General features: G+C 37.8%; 1 protein-coding gene across 4 annotated transcripts in view; it reads left to right on the plus strand.

The window, feature by feature from the left end:
• Positions 1 to 15,314, plus strand: part of LOC136446786 (RNA-binding protein 45-like) — a 68,026-nt gene that overhangs the window by 27,370 nt on the left and 25,342 nt on the right. For all 4 annotated transcript variants that reach the window (XM_066445361.1, XM_066445360.1, XM_066445362.1 and 1 more), the window contains exon 3: positions 8,058 to 8,174. In XM_066445361.1, the coding sequence (XP_066301458.1) occupies positions 8,058 to 8,174 (117 nt within the window). The remainder of the gene's footprint in view (positions 1 to 8,057; positions 8,175 to 15,314) is intronic.

Raw genomic sequence — 15,314 nt, forward strand, 5'->3', positions numbered from 1 at the left:
AAAATAATCAAAAACAAAGAATTTTGTTTTATGCTCATGTCACAATATGCCCCTTTAAGCAGTGTAGAGTTCTGAATCTGTAAGATAGCAATTCTGCTTAAGTTGTAACATGCAGTAATATAAGACATCAGTGTTTTGATAATTGTTTTGTAAGTACAGTTAGAAAATTGAATGTTGTGGACAGAAGTCCCCTCAAGAGAGTTTTCCGACTCAGCACTTTACATAGCAGAGCGGTCAGCTGTGTCTGTGTTTAGTTTAGATCTGACCTGAGCCGACAAATACAGCAATATTTATAAACATCTACTACCCAAGATCTCACTTTCATGACATCCATGTGGTGTTGGAAGTTGTTTCCAAGTTGGTATAACTATTGAGAAGGGTGTACAATGTATTTTCAGGTCATGTTTGACGTTAAATCTTTTTCAATTTGTTGATCGGCTTTCATTGTAGTTCGGTATCGAACAAGACTTTTGTTAAGGTGGGAAATTGTACATCTGACTCTCTTTAAGCAAGGGGATTAATACCTTAGACCTTAATTACTAGATGAACTTACAATAGTCTAGGGTCTATGTGTCATTGACTTCAGTGATTAACATTCATAGTTCACCCTGTATCAAAAAAATTTACTAAAAATTTGTTTGCTTTCTTGAGCCATGTTCTATAGCTATTTGTTTTAAAGCTTTTCCAGCCTTATCATGGCTTATGCTATCTAAATTAATCTTTTTAATTGTTTATACCAAAAAATCCACCACTTTGGTTTCTTCACAATCTTCATTTATGCTACATGTGATTACTGGAAATTTTGTTTCTAGGGACTTAGTGGTGGTTCCAAGTTATTCAACTAGAAGTTATGCAAGCTTGTCCCTACATCATTGTGATTTGTAAGTGACAGATGATTACCTTCACACCTTAAGGCGCATGTTGCTTCACAACAAGAGACCGTCTGTCTGTCACTTTGACAACCGGCAAAGAAAATAACAAGCACGATATTAAAGGCAATCATGAGAAGTAATTATTCTCACAGGCCTGATTACAAAAACATACTTGGGGCTTTCAATTACCGAAAATGTATTATGGCCTATGATTTTGTCTGGGTACACTGAACAAAATCATTACTTTCTCACTCCATACTATTATGTATACCTTATGGATCGTTCGGTCTAAGTGATCAAAGCAACAGTGCTTTAGGGTAGAGTTTTGTCAACAGTCCATATGGCCGACAGTCTCTAAATGTAGGTTAGGTACAAGGCAGGGGCATTGAACTTGGAGTCAGTTACATCAGAGTCTGAGCTCAAGAAAGTTTACTAAGATAGTGTCATATTTTCATCAATTCTTTTCGAACAATTTCTAGGAATAGTCTGAGCATCATGGCAGTGGCTACTATCATCTTGATTTTACAATTTTTAGGACTGTTTCATTTAGAAAGTTTTATTTAGAGAGTTCTGCAAGCACAGCACATATAAGTGAAATCGAATTAAAGAAGGAGAAAAAAACAGCAGTTTTGATTGTGATTAAGCTTGACTAAATTAGCATAGCTAAAGAAAAGTAAATGGAAAATTACAATAATTTACATACATTTAGAGATAGTCATTTTCAGCAACAAAAGAATACCAAGAAAGGGACAAGACAAAGGGAAGACCTTTCAAAAAGACCTTTGTATTCTCATCCCTCTTATCTGTGATCTATTTCTGCTATGCCCTAAAGGATGATTTGTGCTAGTGGGTCGTTTTGATATTTGCAAGTAAGATAGATCTACATGTATATGTGTATGTCTCTTTTCTTTGTGTAACTTGTATGTTGTTTGTACAGAAACCAGTAGCTCACAGTCTAGACTTGACTGTCCCCTGCCCAGTTGACTGATCGTGTTTGTCCAACATTCCCAGCTGGACACTGTTCTTTTGTGGCCTGTAACCCTATCTGCATGATGTCCCAGACTAGAAGCCTATTTTTGGGTCATCTCTGTCTGTCCTCTCCTATAAAGGGCATGTGTAGGGGTTACAGTAATGTGCAGAAATCACCAAGTACATGACATTGTAACTTAAGATGCAAGAAGGGCAACAAACTTTTAAGTTCTAATGTTTCACAAACTTACCAAAACAGGATGATTTACCTAATGTGACAAGGAGTTGAGATGTTAAGGGTAAAAGTTTAACTTGTTGCCTGTACTATATGTAGGTAATCTATTACCGCCATGAAAAATGGAGGTATAGTTTTTTGTTATGCTTTACCTGCATGGAGGATTTTTTAGAGGATTGCTGCTGTACCTAAGATTACATTTTTTTCAAGACTTCAGTCTTAGCTGGTAACGACGGATTTATAAGCTTAGCTCAAGAAGTTCAACCATTGTTTACATTTCAGATCACTCACTTACTCACTCACTCACTCACTCACTCACTTGCTCGCTTGCTTGCTGGCTCATTCATTCATTCACATACTCATTTACTTACACTCTCACTCACTTATTGTCACTCATTCACTCACACTCTCACACTTACTCATTCTCACTCACTCACTCACTCGCTCATTCACTCACTCCGCCAAGTTGCAGGTTTACATGCATGTAATTGATTGAATCGCCCAAATGTTTCTGAACAGGTCCAAGTAAATCTACCTCCCACATGTGTGTATTTCTTGGATACCTGCACCCCCCCAAGAGAGCCTCAGTTGCAGACAGACAGTCCCCAGACTGTGTACATCTGGGCTGCACATGGAGGGTTTGGGTTGACCCACTTTCCAATGTCAAACCTGGGGTTATTGCCCTGATGTGGCTGAACAACCCCACAACACCCATCAACACACTGACATGACAGCCCAGGCTCAGGATGGAGGTAGTCTCAAAAGTTCAAAGGTACCAGGGCGGTGTCTGAAGTTCAATGTTTGCTATATCAGAAAGACGTTTGTCAAACAGATCCAAATGAATCAATGATAGCCTTGCAACAACTTCAAGTTCAATGTCAAAGTAAGAGACATGACAGAACAGGCTCAGTACAGGGATAGTCTCTGAAGTTCAAAGGTACCAGGGCGGTGTCTGAAGTTCAATGTTTGCTATATCAGAAATAGGTTTGTTAGACAGATAAGAATGATAGTCTTGCAGCAAGTTCATGTTCAATGTCAAAGTAAGAGACATGACAGAACAGGCTCAGTACAGGGACAGTCTCTGAAGTTGAAAGGTACCAGGGCGGTGTCTGAAGTTCAATGTTTGTTATATCAGAAATAGTTTAGACAGATAAGAATGATAGTCTTGCAGCAAGTTCAAGTTCAATGTCAAAGTATGGGACATGGCAAAACAGGCTAAGTATGGGGATAGTCTCCAAAGTTCAAGGGTACCAGGGTAGTCTCTAAAGTTCAATGACAAACCATATCAGGAAGTAGTTTGTCAAACAGATCCGAATGATAGCCTTGCAGCAAGTTCAAGTTCAATGTCAAAGTAAGAGGAACAGATTTGAACTTTCAGAACAGAGACCAACGTGCGTTGTTGAGTAGTACATGTCCATGTAGTTGGTTCATAGAAGTCAATGCTTTGCACAGACAGACAATTTAAAAAAATCTTAGCTTTGGAACGAATGTCAAGTTGAAGGTAACGCTAACAGTTGACAGCATAAGACAAGTGATGATGTTTACTCGGATCTTCAGACCAAATGGGGATACTTTGCCGGTGGTAATATTGTTAGATAAGCCATGAATAAATGCTTGTGAAATTCTGAGAATGTGGTACACATGGGTTTTATGTTGCATTCAATGCCCTTGATGAAGTGACATTCAGTTACATGTACATGTAGTACACAATGTACATGTAGTAACTTGTCTTGTTTGTTGGTGAATTGCACGGGGCGAGTAGGACAGTCTCCTGGCTCCCGGGAACCGAACCCGGGCTCCCAGGGTTTGGGAACCACTGAAATGCAAGAGGCAAGTAGTACAGTCTCCTGACTCCCGGGTATCGAGAACCCCGGGCCGTCAGCTCACAAACCCAATGCACTTACCACAAGGCTAGAAAGCCTGGACCAGTTAGACTGGTCAGTAAGCGGAGCTTGGACCACACTGTTACATCGGGATGGACAAAGATGTCACCCTGTCCATCCGAAAAATTTGAACTTCATGGCATAGAATTGAAAAAAAATGTATTTTCGTTATCTGGAAATGATTCAACAACAAAAATTTACAACATTGAGTCAAAAACAAGTAGGGGGATGGAAGAAAAGCTGGAGACAGCCCTTCTGGTTCAACCTAAAACGTGCAGAAATCAGTTTTCAATTCAAAAGGAATACTTCATGAAGCCAGAGGGTGAATACAGATTTGATCTTAAAAGCTACATGTGCCGAATAGTGATGATACCATGAATGTTATTAATGACTGTCCTTTGGTGGATGGCATTACTATTATCTATACCACCACCTGTTGCATAGATAAGGATGTACCATTTTAATCAATAACTTGAGTTCCACAACCGCACACCTTTTTGCGTGACAAAGTATAGATCTTAATTGATATCTATCAATATTCCTCTCTTTCTCAGTTATATACATGTGTGTCCTATCATAGAATTTAGCAGATTTATAAACTTTGCTCATTATGCTGTTCACACACAGGCAGACAGACGCACACACCTGAAAACATAACCTTCTTGGCGAAGGTATTTACATACATGTAGGAAGGCAAAGTCTTTCTTGAACAGTTACTGTTGATTCCAAAATACGAGCATTTGGGGTTGACTCACATCCTGAACGGTAATATGACGGATTGTGATCTTTCTATTACTTTTATTCATATCGGAAAAAAAATGAAACCACAAATCCGATGAAATTAAATTGGTGCCACCTTACATTCATTTTCCCTGATAGTGTTTCTGAAAGGGTTGGGCGGGCAGGAGTGACCGTGTTCGCATTTCAACTAAAGATCGCGACAATATCTTGTCCAGAGCATGAGATTACAAAATCGCACGTTCTGCTGCAGTACCATAACAAGCCCCTAGGGGACCCAAAATCTAATCATTTCGAGGTCTCACCAAGACCTGCCCACATACCAAGTATCATGACAATCCATTCGGGCATTCTAGAGTTATTATGTTGACAGACGGACACACACACACTCACACACACACACACACACATATACATATGAACGCTCCCCAAAACATTACCTTCTTGGTGAAGGTAAAAAATAAAACTGGGAATCTGAGACTGAAGAAATTAAATTGGTGCCGCTGTACATTCATTTTCCCTGATAGTGTTTCTGAAAGGGTAGGGCGGGCAGGAGTGACCGTGGTTGTATTTCATCCATATTTCATCCCGGTGCCTTTGCCAGGGGCCAGGAGATTACAGTGATACAAACAGGCGTTCAAGTTCAAATGAAGGTGACTGTGAAATCAAGGACAAAGTCGTCCGGGGGAAATCCAAAGTTGGATGTATGAAGTTACGAACGAAATTATCCATGACAAAGATACTGTAGATGTGAGATTCTTTTACCACAATTAAACTGAAGTTGATTGAGATAACAGATATCATTAAATGTGTTGTTTTGGCTAAGTATGAAGAATATGTTTCTGTTGTTCAGTGTAAGAAAAACATGATGCATGCTTGCATGGACATGATATTATTGTAAGACAAAGTTAAGTGGACACTTGATCATGGCAGTCTCCATCAATTTGCTTGTTGGGACCAAAGAAAGTTGTGGCCCGTTCTCAAAAAAACTGAAAGTCAAGACATAAAATTGATGAAAATGTATTTTTGCAAGCTTAAAATGACAGATTTAACTACGAAAATTAACAACTGTTGAACACAGGCTCCCAAACAATAAGAGGGATGGAAAAGAAAATTAAAGCTGCACTTGTCAATTAGTGAGGCAATTTCAATTACCCAGTTGTCTTGCCAAAGTACAAGTAGTAAGAATACCTGGTCCAGCAACTACAGATGTTTTCTCTCCATCTGTGTTATCAATGAGGATACAAACAAACGGTTGCATTTTGTGCTAACAAAGATGCTCAACTGTTAAGCTATAAAGAAAGGGCCACCCTACATGTAGATATGCTGCTACTATAAACTATTAGAAGTGTTAAAACACAGCCTACAGCATGGACTCGTTCACAGAAACAATCATTTATATTATTCTAGAACTTTATAACAGGCATACAATATTGTGCCATTGCATAGGTACAACAGTTGGGTGCGATATGAAAAAAGATAACTGGGTCAGACTTTAAATTACGTGATGTATATTGGGTCATGACATGATACGCGATGATCCTGACTAAAATAACTGCAATACATGTATACAGTCTGTCCCGTCCATTACTAACATACTGCACAATGTCAGAAGGACAGGTTCACATTTGGTTGTCATTGACACTCAAAGTTTGCCTGATATGTGATCCCCATAGACACAGATATGACCTTATCCTTGACCCCTTCATTAAATGGGTCAGGCTTTCTATAAACTGCATTGTATATTTGGGAATTGCTAAAAATAAAATTGATATTCACTTAAAAGTTCATCTGTGTTGGTAGAAGTCATTCTGAATCAAAGTTGAAAGATGCCAACACAAAAATTGGACTTACCCAAATTTTTCACTGATCATCTCTAGTCTTTGTCAAGGAATATTGCCTCTCGTTGTATGCTACATGTATAAGTGTTGTGGTGCGTTGTGCATGTAACGTTACATTATGTGACAAGGTGACTGATGACAGTGTTTAATTAAATAAAGCTAGGTATTCAATTCCCGTCATTTCAATGTAGAGAAGGCATACATTGTGTGATAATTGCTGTCAGCTGGAGATGAATCTTCTCTTAGAAATCATTATTATTAAATTGTAACAAATCTTTCATCAATGTTGTGATTCTTGTAGAGATATAACCAGGGAGTTTTACTAAAAAGTGATGGAAGGATAGTCACTGATCCAGAAAGCATTTCTTGTTGAACACATCTGTTTCTTACAATTATTTATGATTAAATCTGTCCCCCCTAACAAAATTTACAGGAATACCTGTGGTTTTATGGATGTGTGCTGAACACATGGAACTCCAATAAAGTTTCCGACAGTTTTCCTATCAAAATGATATTACAAAGCCAATTCTTCTTGTTTGAAGTTTTTTAACATAGGAGTCCGAACTAAACCCATGTGAAAGTTGTTATAATTTGTTGTGGTGAATTTGCATGGCTGGAAACAGTACTGCACTGTCTTCAAGGGCATGTAGGTCATTTGTGACAGTTCAAGGTCATGGTGAGTGATGTTGACAGGTCAAAGGTCACTGGGGCAGTTGAAAACCCACAGCTGAAAGTACTTGATGACACAGTGTGGCGTAGAAAAAGGCCCAACTTTCCCATACTGGCGTTGAATGGATACAGACTTCAGAAGCAATTTAGGTCACCTCCATTTAAAGATAATTTGAGACCTGAAAAGGATATAGGGCTGATAAATGAAGGGAAGAATCTATAGGAATTTATGAGTAAGGGGGAGCCCTATAGATCAAACGGAAATGAAAACAGATTCTGAAGTTGACCCATTTTCAAAGTAATTTTACCTGTCCATATGTGCTTTGAAGTCCTCCCATTTCTTGACATAATGAAAGTGAAATAATTTTTAAACTAGTTTATACAGAATAATCATTAAATCTACAACAAATGTATGTAAAAAATGGGTACTGTAAATGCAGAAATGTTCACGACGTGACATTTCTATATTTACAATGCTTTATGAAAGTTGGACGTGTGACAATATTGATGACCTTTAAAAAATCCGCTATACACATGTACATTGTATATTTGTACTGCTAGATCAAGACTTGTTGATTGAATTTGAAAGAATATACACGTACGTATTACTATAATTGTCATATACTTGTCTTTTATATTTTGTCTGTTATTAACTCCATGAAAAATGAAGATATAGTTTTGGGTGTGTCTGTCTGTGTGTCTGTGTGTGTTTCAGGATTTTTGTAGTCAGCATAACTTAAGAACCTCTGGATAGATTATGATGATGTTCAGTATGTATTGGAATAACAAAGGTCAAGGTTGATTTTTTTTAATCATTGTGTTCACTGTTTTTGTCATTGTTATTCTACAGAACACCAAAGAGAGCAAAGGTGTTGCCTACATCAAGTACGCCAGGGCTTCCCAGGCCATGATGGCAGTGGAAGAGATGCATGGGAAACAAGTCGGGCCAGAGCCAAAACCACTCAAGGTCGGTCATCAATTATACTCTTTTTATAGTTTTATCAGGCCATGTTGATTTGATTAATAATAGTATATGGATGACATCCTCTGGGAACCCCAATACTGATGGGAGCATGTAAATGAAAAAAGGTTTGGCAAAAAAATAAAGTTGCCTTCATTATGAAATCTACGTTTAGGAAAGATGAACAAAACTTTAATAACACACAGAATACTGGTATACCAGATAATAGATTCTTCTACGGCATCTTGTATCTGTTTTTTTAAATTTTTTTGTCTGCAATTTACAGCATATATTTTCTCATTTTGCAGTTACTTTGTATGATTTACAATATGGCCAACAACTTTGGGGGGGGGGGGAATGGACAAAAATTGATGCTTGCACAGATGTCATCCATATAATCGAATCAACATGGCCTAACGTTAAGAAAAAAGTTGTTCATAGTATACCATTTAGCATACTTCAAAGGTCAGCAAGGTAGGTATCATTTCATAATTGAAACTTTGTGGTTGATCTTTTTATTTTTTGTCTCTTTCTAGCCAGTAGATCTAAGCTATGATAATCATTGTAATTGTAGCTTTTCTCTATGTTTGTACCAAAGAGTCTAAGATTTTGTATACAGAATTACCTTCCCTAAAGTCATTCTTAGATTTCTTGCTACTTGGATTTGTCACTTCAGTGGAGGTCGTATTTTGTTCTTTACAAACTTTCTCCGTGTGGATCCTAATTTTCTCCAGATTTAACCACCTGTTCCATTGTCCAAGTCCTACATGTATGATCCACCAGTAATGTCAAGTAATCTTGTTCGTAAATGAAGTAAAGAAGTTATAGACAATTTCTTTCAAGTTGTAACAACCAAGTTTAACCAACGCCCATTGAAAAATACCGGTCTCAGTTGGTCGCAGTCTGGATTCTTCTATTGCAGTCTTTAGAAATTGCTAAATTATAGAGGTGGATATGGTTGTGAAGCTTGTGTACTGGATAGTTTCATTCTTGATTTTCAGCACAGCATGCTTCAAACAACTGATATCCTGATTCCAGGGTATCACCATTCAAACAGATGGAACACCTGGTGCCAAAAGCCAGATAAATGCGGTGCCTTGGGCAGTTGCTTTCCCGATAAGAAACAGTCGGTACCATATTGTCCCTGCCTTCACCTGTGCTAAGAAAATTAAGATCTTGTGTAGGCGCAGCAAACCATCAATCAGCAAGCTGTGATAATCGTATTATTGAAGAAAATTACTGACCGGATTATGCGTGATAAAAGACAACCTGTTGCGCCCCCTGTGAGGCGCCACAGGGCAGCTGTCAATCTTAATTAATCAATCAGTCACCACCACAGCATGTAAACACCATCATCACCATTTATAATTGCATACTTATTACGCAAGAAATATGCATCGCCAAAGGTGGTGCCAGAAGAGCGTGAGTTGAAAAAAACATGAAGGAGTGGTGCTTGTGCCGCAGCATGTTCAAAAGTTTGTATTTTCCTAGAACGATCGTAGAGTGGAACTCGAAGGGCGGCTATGCCGGCTATATCGATACAGATACAGAACTTTTGTTTTAGAGTTTGTTCTGTTTAACATGCAAGTCAAATTGGCTGTCAATTAAGTTTTCATTCCAAAGTGTTAATCATTGTCTCCCTAAACCTTCGAAAAGCATTCAAACATTCACATGTGGCACAATGACCCATTGTACCCAGGATGGACAGAGATATTCGTCTGATAACTGTAGAATTGAACCACCAGAAACTTGAATCTTTGTGTGCGATCTTTCTTCATTGATGAAAACATACCAACAAGTGACCTTCTTTCTGTTATCACTACGATCGATCACTCCTTTCTGAAATGAAAAAGAGATAAAAAATATCTTCACTTTACCAAAGAGGGCCAAGTTTTCTGCATTAGAAAGAGGCTAAAGCAATGTTCCATATCTCATTATCGCCACTATACAAATAGTGACTACGGTATTCAAGTAACATCTACTAACATACAATGTAATTCCACCAGGGTGCATAATTCTGCCACCCTGGCAAGATACGTCTAAACAGATCTCCAACCCAACATCCCTTCAGCATAATACACTCCTGTATTATCTAAACTGCTCATCTCTCAAACCCACTGTTTTTCAAAGTGGCAGATTTTTGTAATCCGGCAGATTAATGTTAGTGGCTGTCTCTACATTGTACATTGCAGCTTTAACTTTTTCCCTGTCCCACTCATTGTTTGGAAGCTGTTGGCTGTTTGTTGCTAAATCTGTCATTTTCATCAATTTCATGTCATGAAGTTCAGATTTGTTTGGTGAATTTTTTGTCCGTTCCAACAAGAAAATTTCCTGGAGCCTCGAGTGTCCTTGAAGCAAAGATGCACATGTATTTCTTACACCTATCCGTCCTCTTCACTTTGGATCAGACAACCAAGAAACACCCACTCCATCTATCTGGATTACTTTATTCCTCCAGGATAGTGGTATGACCATGTGCTTCCATGTGATAAGTGGACCAGCCATTGATTTACATATACTTGGGCCCTCAGAGAATAAGATATGGACATGTTTTATACCCCAATTCTGGATTTCCCTTGGAGGCGTTATAAAACTGCATTTCCTGATCAGAAGGAAATAAGAGATGCATTGATTTTTTATGGAAAGTTTACTTGATGAAAACTTGGCAAAGTTTTCACTTGTATTTGTTAGTTGTCTTGTTTATTTTATGGAACTTGACTTGCAAACACAATAACTTGAAGAGTTATGGATAGATTTGTATGCATGGTTTTTGGTTTGTTGCATAGGTAGATAGTGTCCTTTGGTGAATGCGAAGGAGGGGTGCTGCACTAGAGATTGCTCAAACCCACTGATTTTCAAAGTGGGGGATTTATGTAACCTGGCAGATTAATGTTAATGGAGGTTACTGCTCTAAGGAACCAACAACGTAAAACTGGTAGAATCTATTCTTCATTCCTGGATAAGAAAGGACTGGACCGGGAAGGTTGAACACAAGAAACTTTTCTTTTTGTATGTCCTTAAAGACGCAATAAACTTTTCTTTCTTTATGTCCAGAAAGACTACATGTACATGGTGTAGATTTTAGAAGATCAGGAAGACCAAACAATACCAATACGTACGTTTGTTTTTTACATTTGGTACAAGTACTGTATGATTACTACTATATTAAGGAAACACTTACTGGTACAATTTATTCTTATCTGCAGCAGCAACTGGGTGTAACCAACCTTTAGAGTTGTTAATGTCATGTTAACCTCAAAACAAGCAATTTTCATACCTGCATAATTTTCTTTACCATTTGGTTCTGTACATTGTACATGCACCATCTATAACTTATAAGGAAACAAATACTGGTAGAATTTATTCTTATCTACAGTTAGTAGAAACTGGGTGTAACATTAGAGTCAGGGAGTCAGAAGTTAATGTCACGTTAACATCAAAACAAGCAATTTTCATACCTGCATAATTTTGTTTACCATTACAAGTACTGTATGTCATGTGCCATCTATAAGGAAACAATTACTGGTACAATTTATTCTTATCTACTGCACAAACTGGGTGTAACCAACCTTTAGAGTCAGGGAGAGTCGTTAATGTCACGCTAACCTCAAAACAAGCAGCAATTTTCATACCTCACGATAACAAAAGACTGGCCCGATTGACGTCATACCGCACTTAAATAACTGGCTACTAACAATACAAGAACGTAATCTGTTGATCTTTGAATAAGATTGTGTCTGTTAGAGTCAGTTAACTTGCGGGCACATATGCTTATAAATGTGTTTGTAAGGTAAATAAAAGGTGAAATTGTCATTATCTGCAGGACTGGTTAAGAATTGTAAGTGTACAAACTGTGTGTTTGCCTGGAATAAAATGTTTCAAACATTTGTTGTCTAAACTCTTGGACAAAGAATATTTGTAAACAATGTCTACTGACGTGCATGGATCATGTCAATGCAATTACATGTAAGCGTATGATCGGTTGTGAGATAAAAATATACCTTCCATCGATGTTATCTAACGATTCACGTCTTCAATCAGATGAAGACCTTGAGAAAGTGCTTGTAGTATAAGTAAACACTAGACTACTTGTGCACGTTGTTAGAATATTATACTATTATCATACAATATACTTTTGAATAAAACACAATGCATGTACTTAAATGTATACCCTCTTTTCCGCATGTACAGCTTTGTATTCTGTTTAATCAGGATCTATTTGCTAATAGTTTTTATGCAAATATGAGCCATGTGTGTATCCTGTTTTGCTTTTTTATTATTAATAATTTTCCTAGGTAGTTTTGTTTGTAACATTATATGAATATACATTGTATTATGTTATTGTTTGAAGGGACAATTTCCACATGTAAATCAAAGAGATTTGCCAGTAAATTTAAAATTGTACTTGGAAAACAAGTCAATAAAAAAGAGATTCGCATGATAAACTAAAAATTTGTTGGCATAAATATAGAGTATCTGATACAGCAATGTCACTGTGTGATTATATATAGAAATACATTTGTATATAAGCCAACTTTGGGCAAGGTAAGTAAGATAGTTTCTCTCACTTTTGAAACTCATCCTTGTTGTACTGTCAGTACATAAAATCTCAGAGTACAAATGTATCATCAGTCCCCAAAAGATTCCCTTTATGCTGTTTGAAGGAGTGTCATGTTGTATTTTAAACCTTTGTGATCAAAGATCCACCCAGACAGCTGGATGTATCTGATATGGTAGTGACTTAGGCAGCTTGCCATGAACTCTAGTGCAACAGTCTGGTCGTGCTGTCTTCTCAGACAAAATACTGTAAAAGGTGAAATGTTAGCAGTTGTTTTACATTTGCGGTTTTCGCCGTGACCTCTTCGCAACAAACTTAAACTACCGAAAAAGATTTTTGATATTTCTTCTATCCGCCTACGTCCTTGTTCCCTTCGTGAACTTAAAACCGCTGCGAACACTTACTCAATTTTTCAGTGCCCTACAATGAAATTAAATCCCTGCAAGCATTTTCCCCATTCACAGCGCTAGGATAATATCAGAGAATTGCAAGCAAGGGTCTCTTGTTACGAGAGATTGGAAGAATATCTACACATTGAGACTTTGTTGGACAGAGATTTATAGGGGATGTAACCTGTATGAACAGAATGGGGTATTGAGTGTAAGAGAATTTGACATGAATTGTGTCCCTCAGGATTCTGCTATGCCAAGAGGGAATGTTAAGAAACAATATCAGTGTTGGGGGAAAGAAACATGTCTGTTGAGATACAGCTTAAGGTGGATCTCAATAAACTCAATACTTCTTCAATTTTACTTAGCTCCAGTTTGAATTCCTCCAGGTTTTGAAGTTGGACATCTGCCATTTTGCAGTTTGGTGGCTAACCACTAGGTGGTGCTCTTGCACAGGTAGAGGTACAGTCACTGTGGTACATGTATATTTACTAAAAAGATAGAGTCTATCTGATACCAATTTGATCTTTCTTGCAAAAACGAAAGTTATACATTCGTATTGAGGTCACCTGAGTTAACGCTGAATAGCCACAACAAACCCGTACAATTTAGCCCAGCCAATTGAAAGCTCCTCGCAATTCAGCCCCTGGCTGCTAAGAGATCTAGTGAGTAGTCGGCCCACCCAATGAAATAATCTATTCATTTGTTTCTTGCTGTGTCCAACAAAGAAATTACTAGTTAAGTGTATCAATCTTTTACCTGATTAGGTACAGAAATTCTTTATGTTGATATATTTTCAGAAGGATTATTATGCTACCGGCATTGCAAACATAAACAGGACGCAAAAGTACAAATCTTGAGAATATACAATTTATGGATTCAGTGCACCCATATAAACATAACACTAACTACCTTGCAGTGTATTGTACATAATGTGAATTATGTTTCTGTTTACTAAATGCATTTAAGTTTGTGGTGATTTAATTTCGTACTAGAGAGAAAATAACAGAATGTAGTGTTTGCAGCGCAACTTTTTTTTTAGTTCACGGTTTGAACAAGGTGGTAGGCGGGCTGAAGACAAAACAAGCATTCTTGCCGTGATTTTAAGTTTGCATTTAAGTTACTGCAGAGACCACAAACATTATGTCACAGTTACTGAGTCAGTCGCAATGTACCTCAAACCGCCACAAAATCAAATGCATTTACAGTACTGTTCCAATGACCCCACCACTGGAGGTTTCATCCCACAAAAAGGCATGTCAGGCCAGTCTTTGATGATTATACCATGCAAACGCACTGCCCAATCTCCCTCTCTTGAGTAATTCACTTCAGCAGGAGGCCCGTTATAGCCAACTCTATGTCCTCAGTGCCCCCTTCTGTTCGTCCATGAACTTCTACTGTTACATGTACCCTCTTCTCTGATTAAGTTAACGACAAACATCTGCCCAGTCTCTTTGCAGATCTCATGTTTTTCTTTCAAGGCTGTCTAGACTAGGGAAAAAAAGAAGATATATTACAGGTGTAGCATGCTAGATTGTATCCCTGGCCAGAATGTACCCGGGTATATTTTTGCCAGGGATACAGTCTGGCCTGCTACACCTGAAACATCAAATGATGTGAGAACCATTTTAGAAAGAAACAAAAAATTGCTACTTTGTTTTGTTTCATAGAATATGTGTATGCCAGCTTAATCATTAATGTAGGAAATACACTATCTCCAAATATTTAATTATTTAATTATCTAAAGGATCTCTATCAAACGCTGATATGAAGTGCATTATAGATTGGTGAATGGCTGTCAGAAAATCCTTGTAGTTAGAAAGCATTACGATCTTCCACCCCACATCTGCTTAGAGACTGGGTATTTGGCCTTTTCTGAAAGAAGAGTTTTATCTTGGAAGTTAACCAGAGTTTACTTTGCACCATACTTAGTTTATTCTGTAGTTGCAAAGACACACTGACAGTTTTACTGTGGTCACCATGGTATTTGAGGGGTAAGTCTTAAAGTTTGATATACGTGGCCTCGGCATCTGGATTTGTTCCCATCACTCTTCTTACATGTCTTAAGTGTGACAAGGACAAGAAACCTTGCAGTAACTTCTTCTTCAAAGAAAGGCCTGTGAAAAGTTTGTCAGGAATTTTTTGACAAGACCGCTAGTTAAGTCTTGATTGTACATGTACAACAAGCATCCATTTGAC

Source organism: Branchiostoma lanceolatum, chromosome 13 (assembly GCF_035083965.1).
Source record: "Branchiostoma lanceolatum isolate klBraLanc5 chromosome 13, klBraLanc5.hap2, whole genome shotgun sequence".
NCBI classification, from domain to species: domain Eukaryota; kingdom Metazoa; phylum Chordata; class Leptocardii; order Amphioxiformes; family Branchiostomatidae; genus Branchiostoma; species Branchiostoma lanceolatum.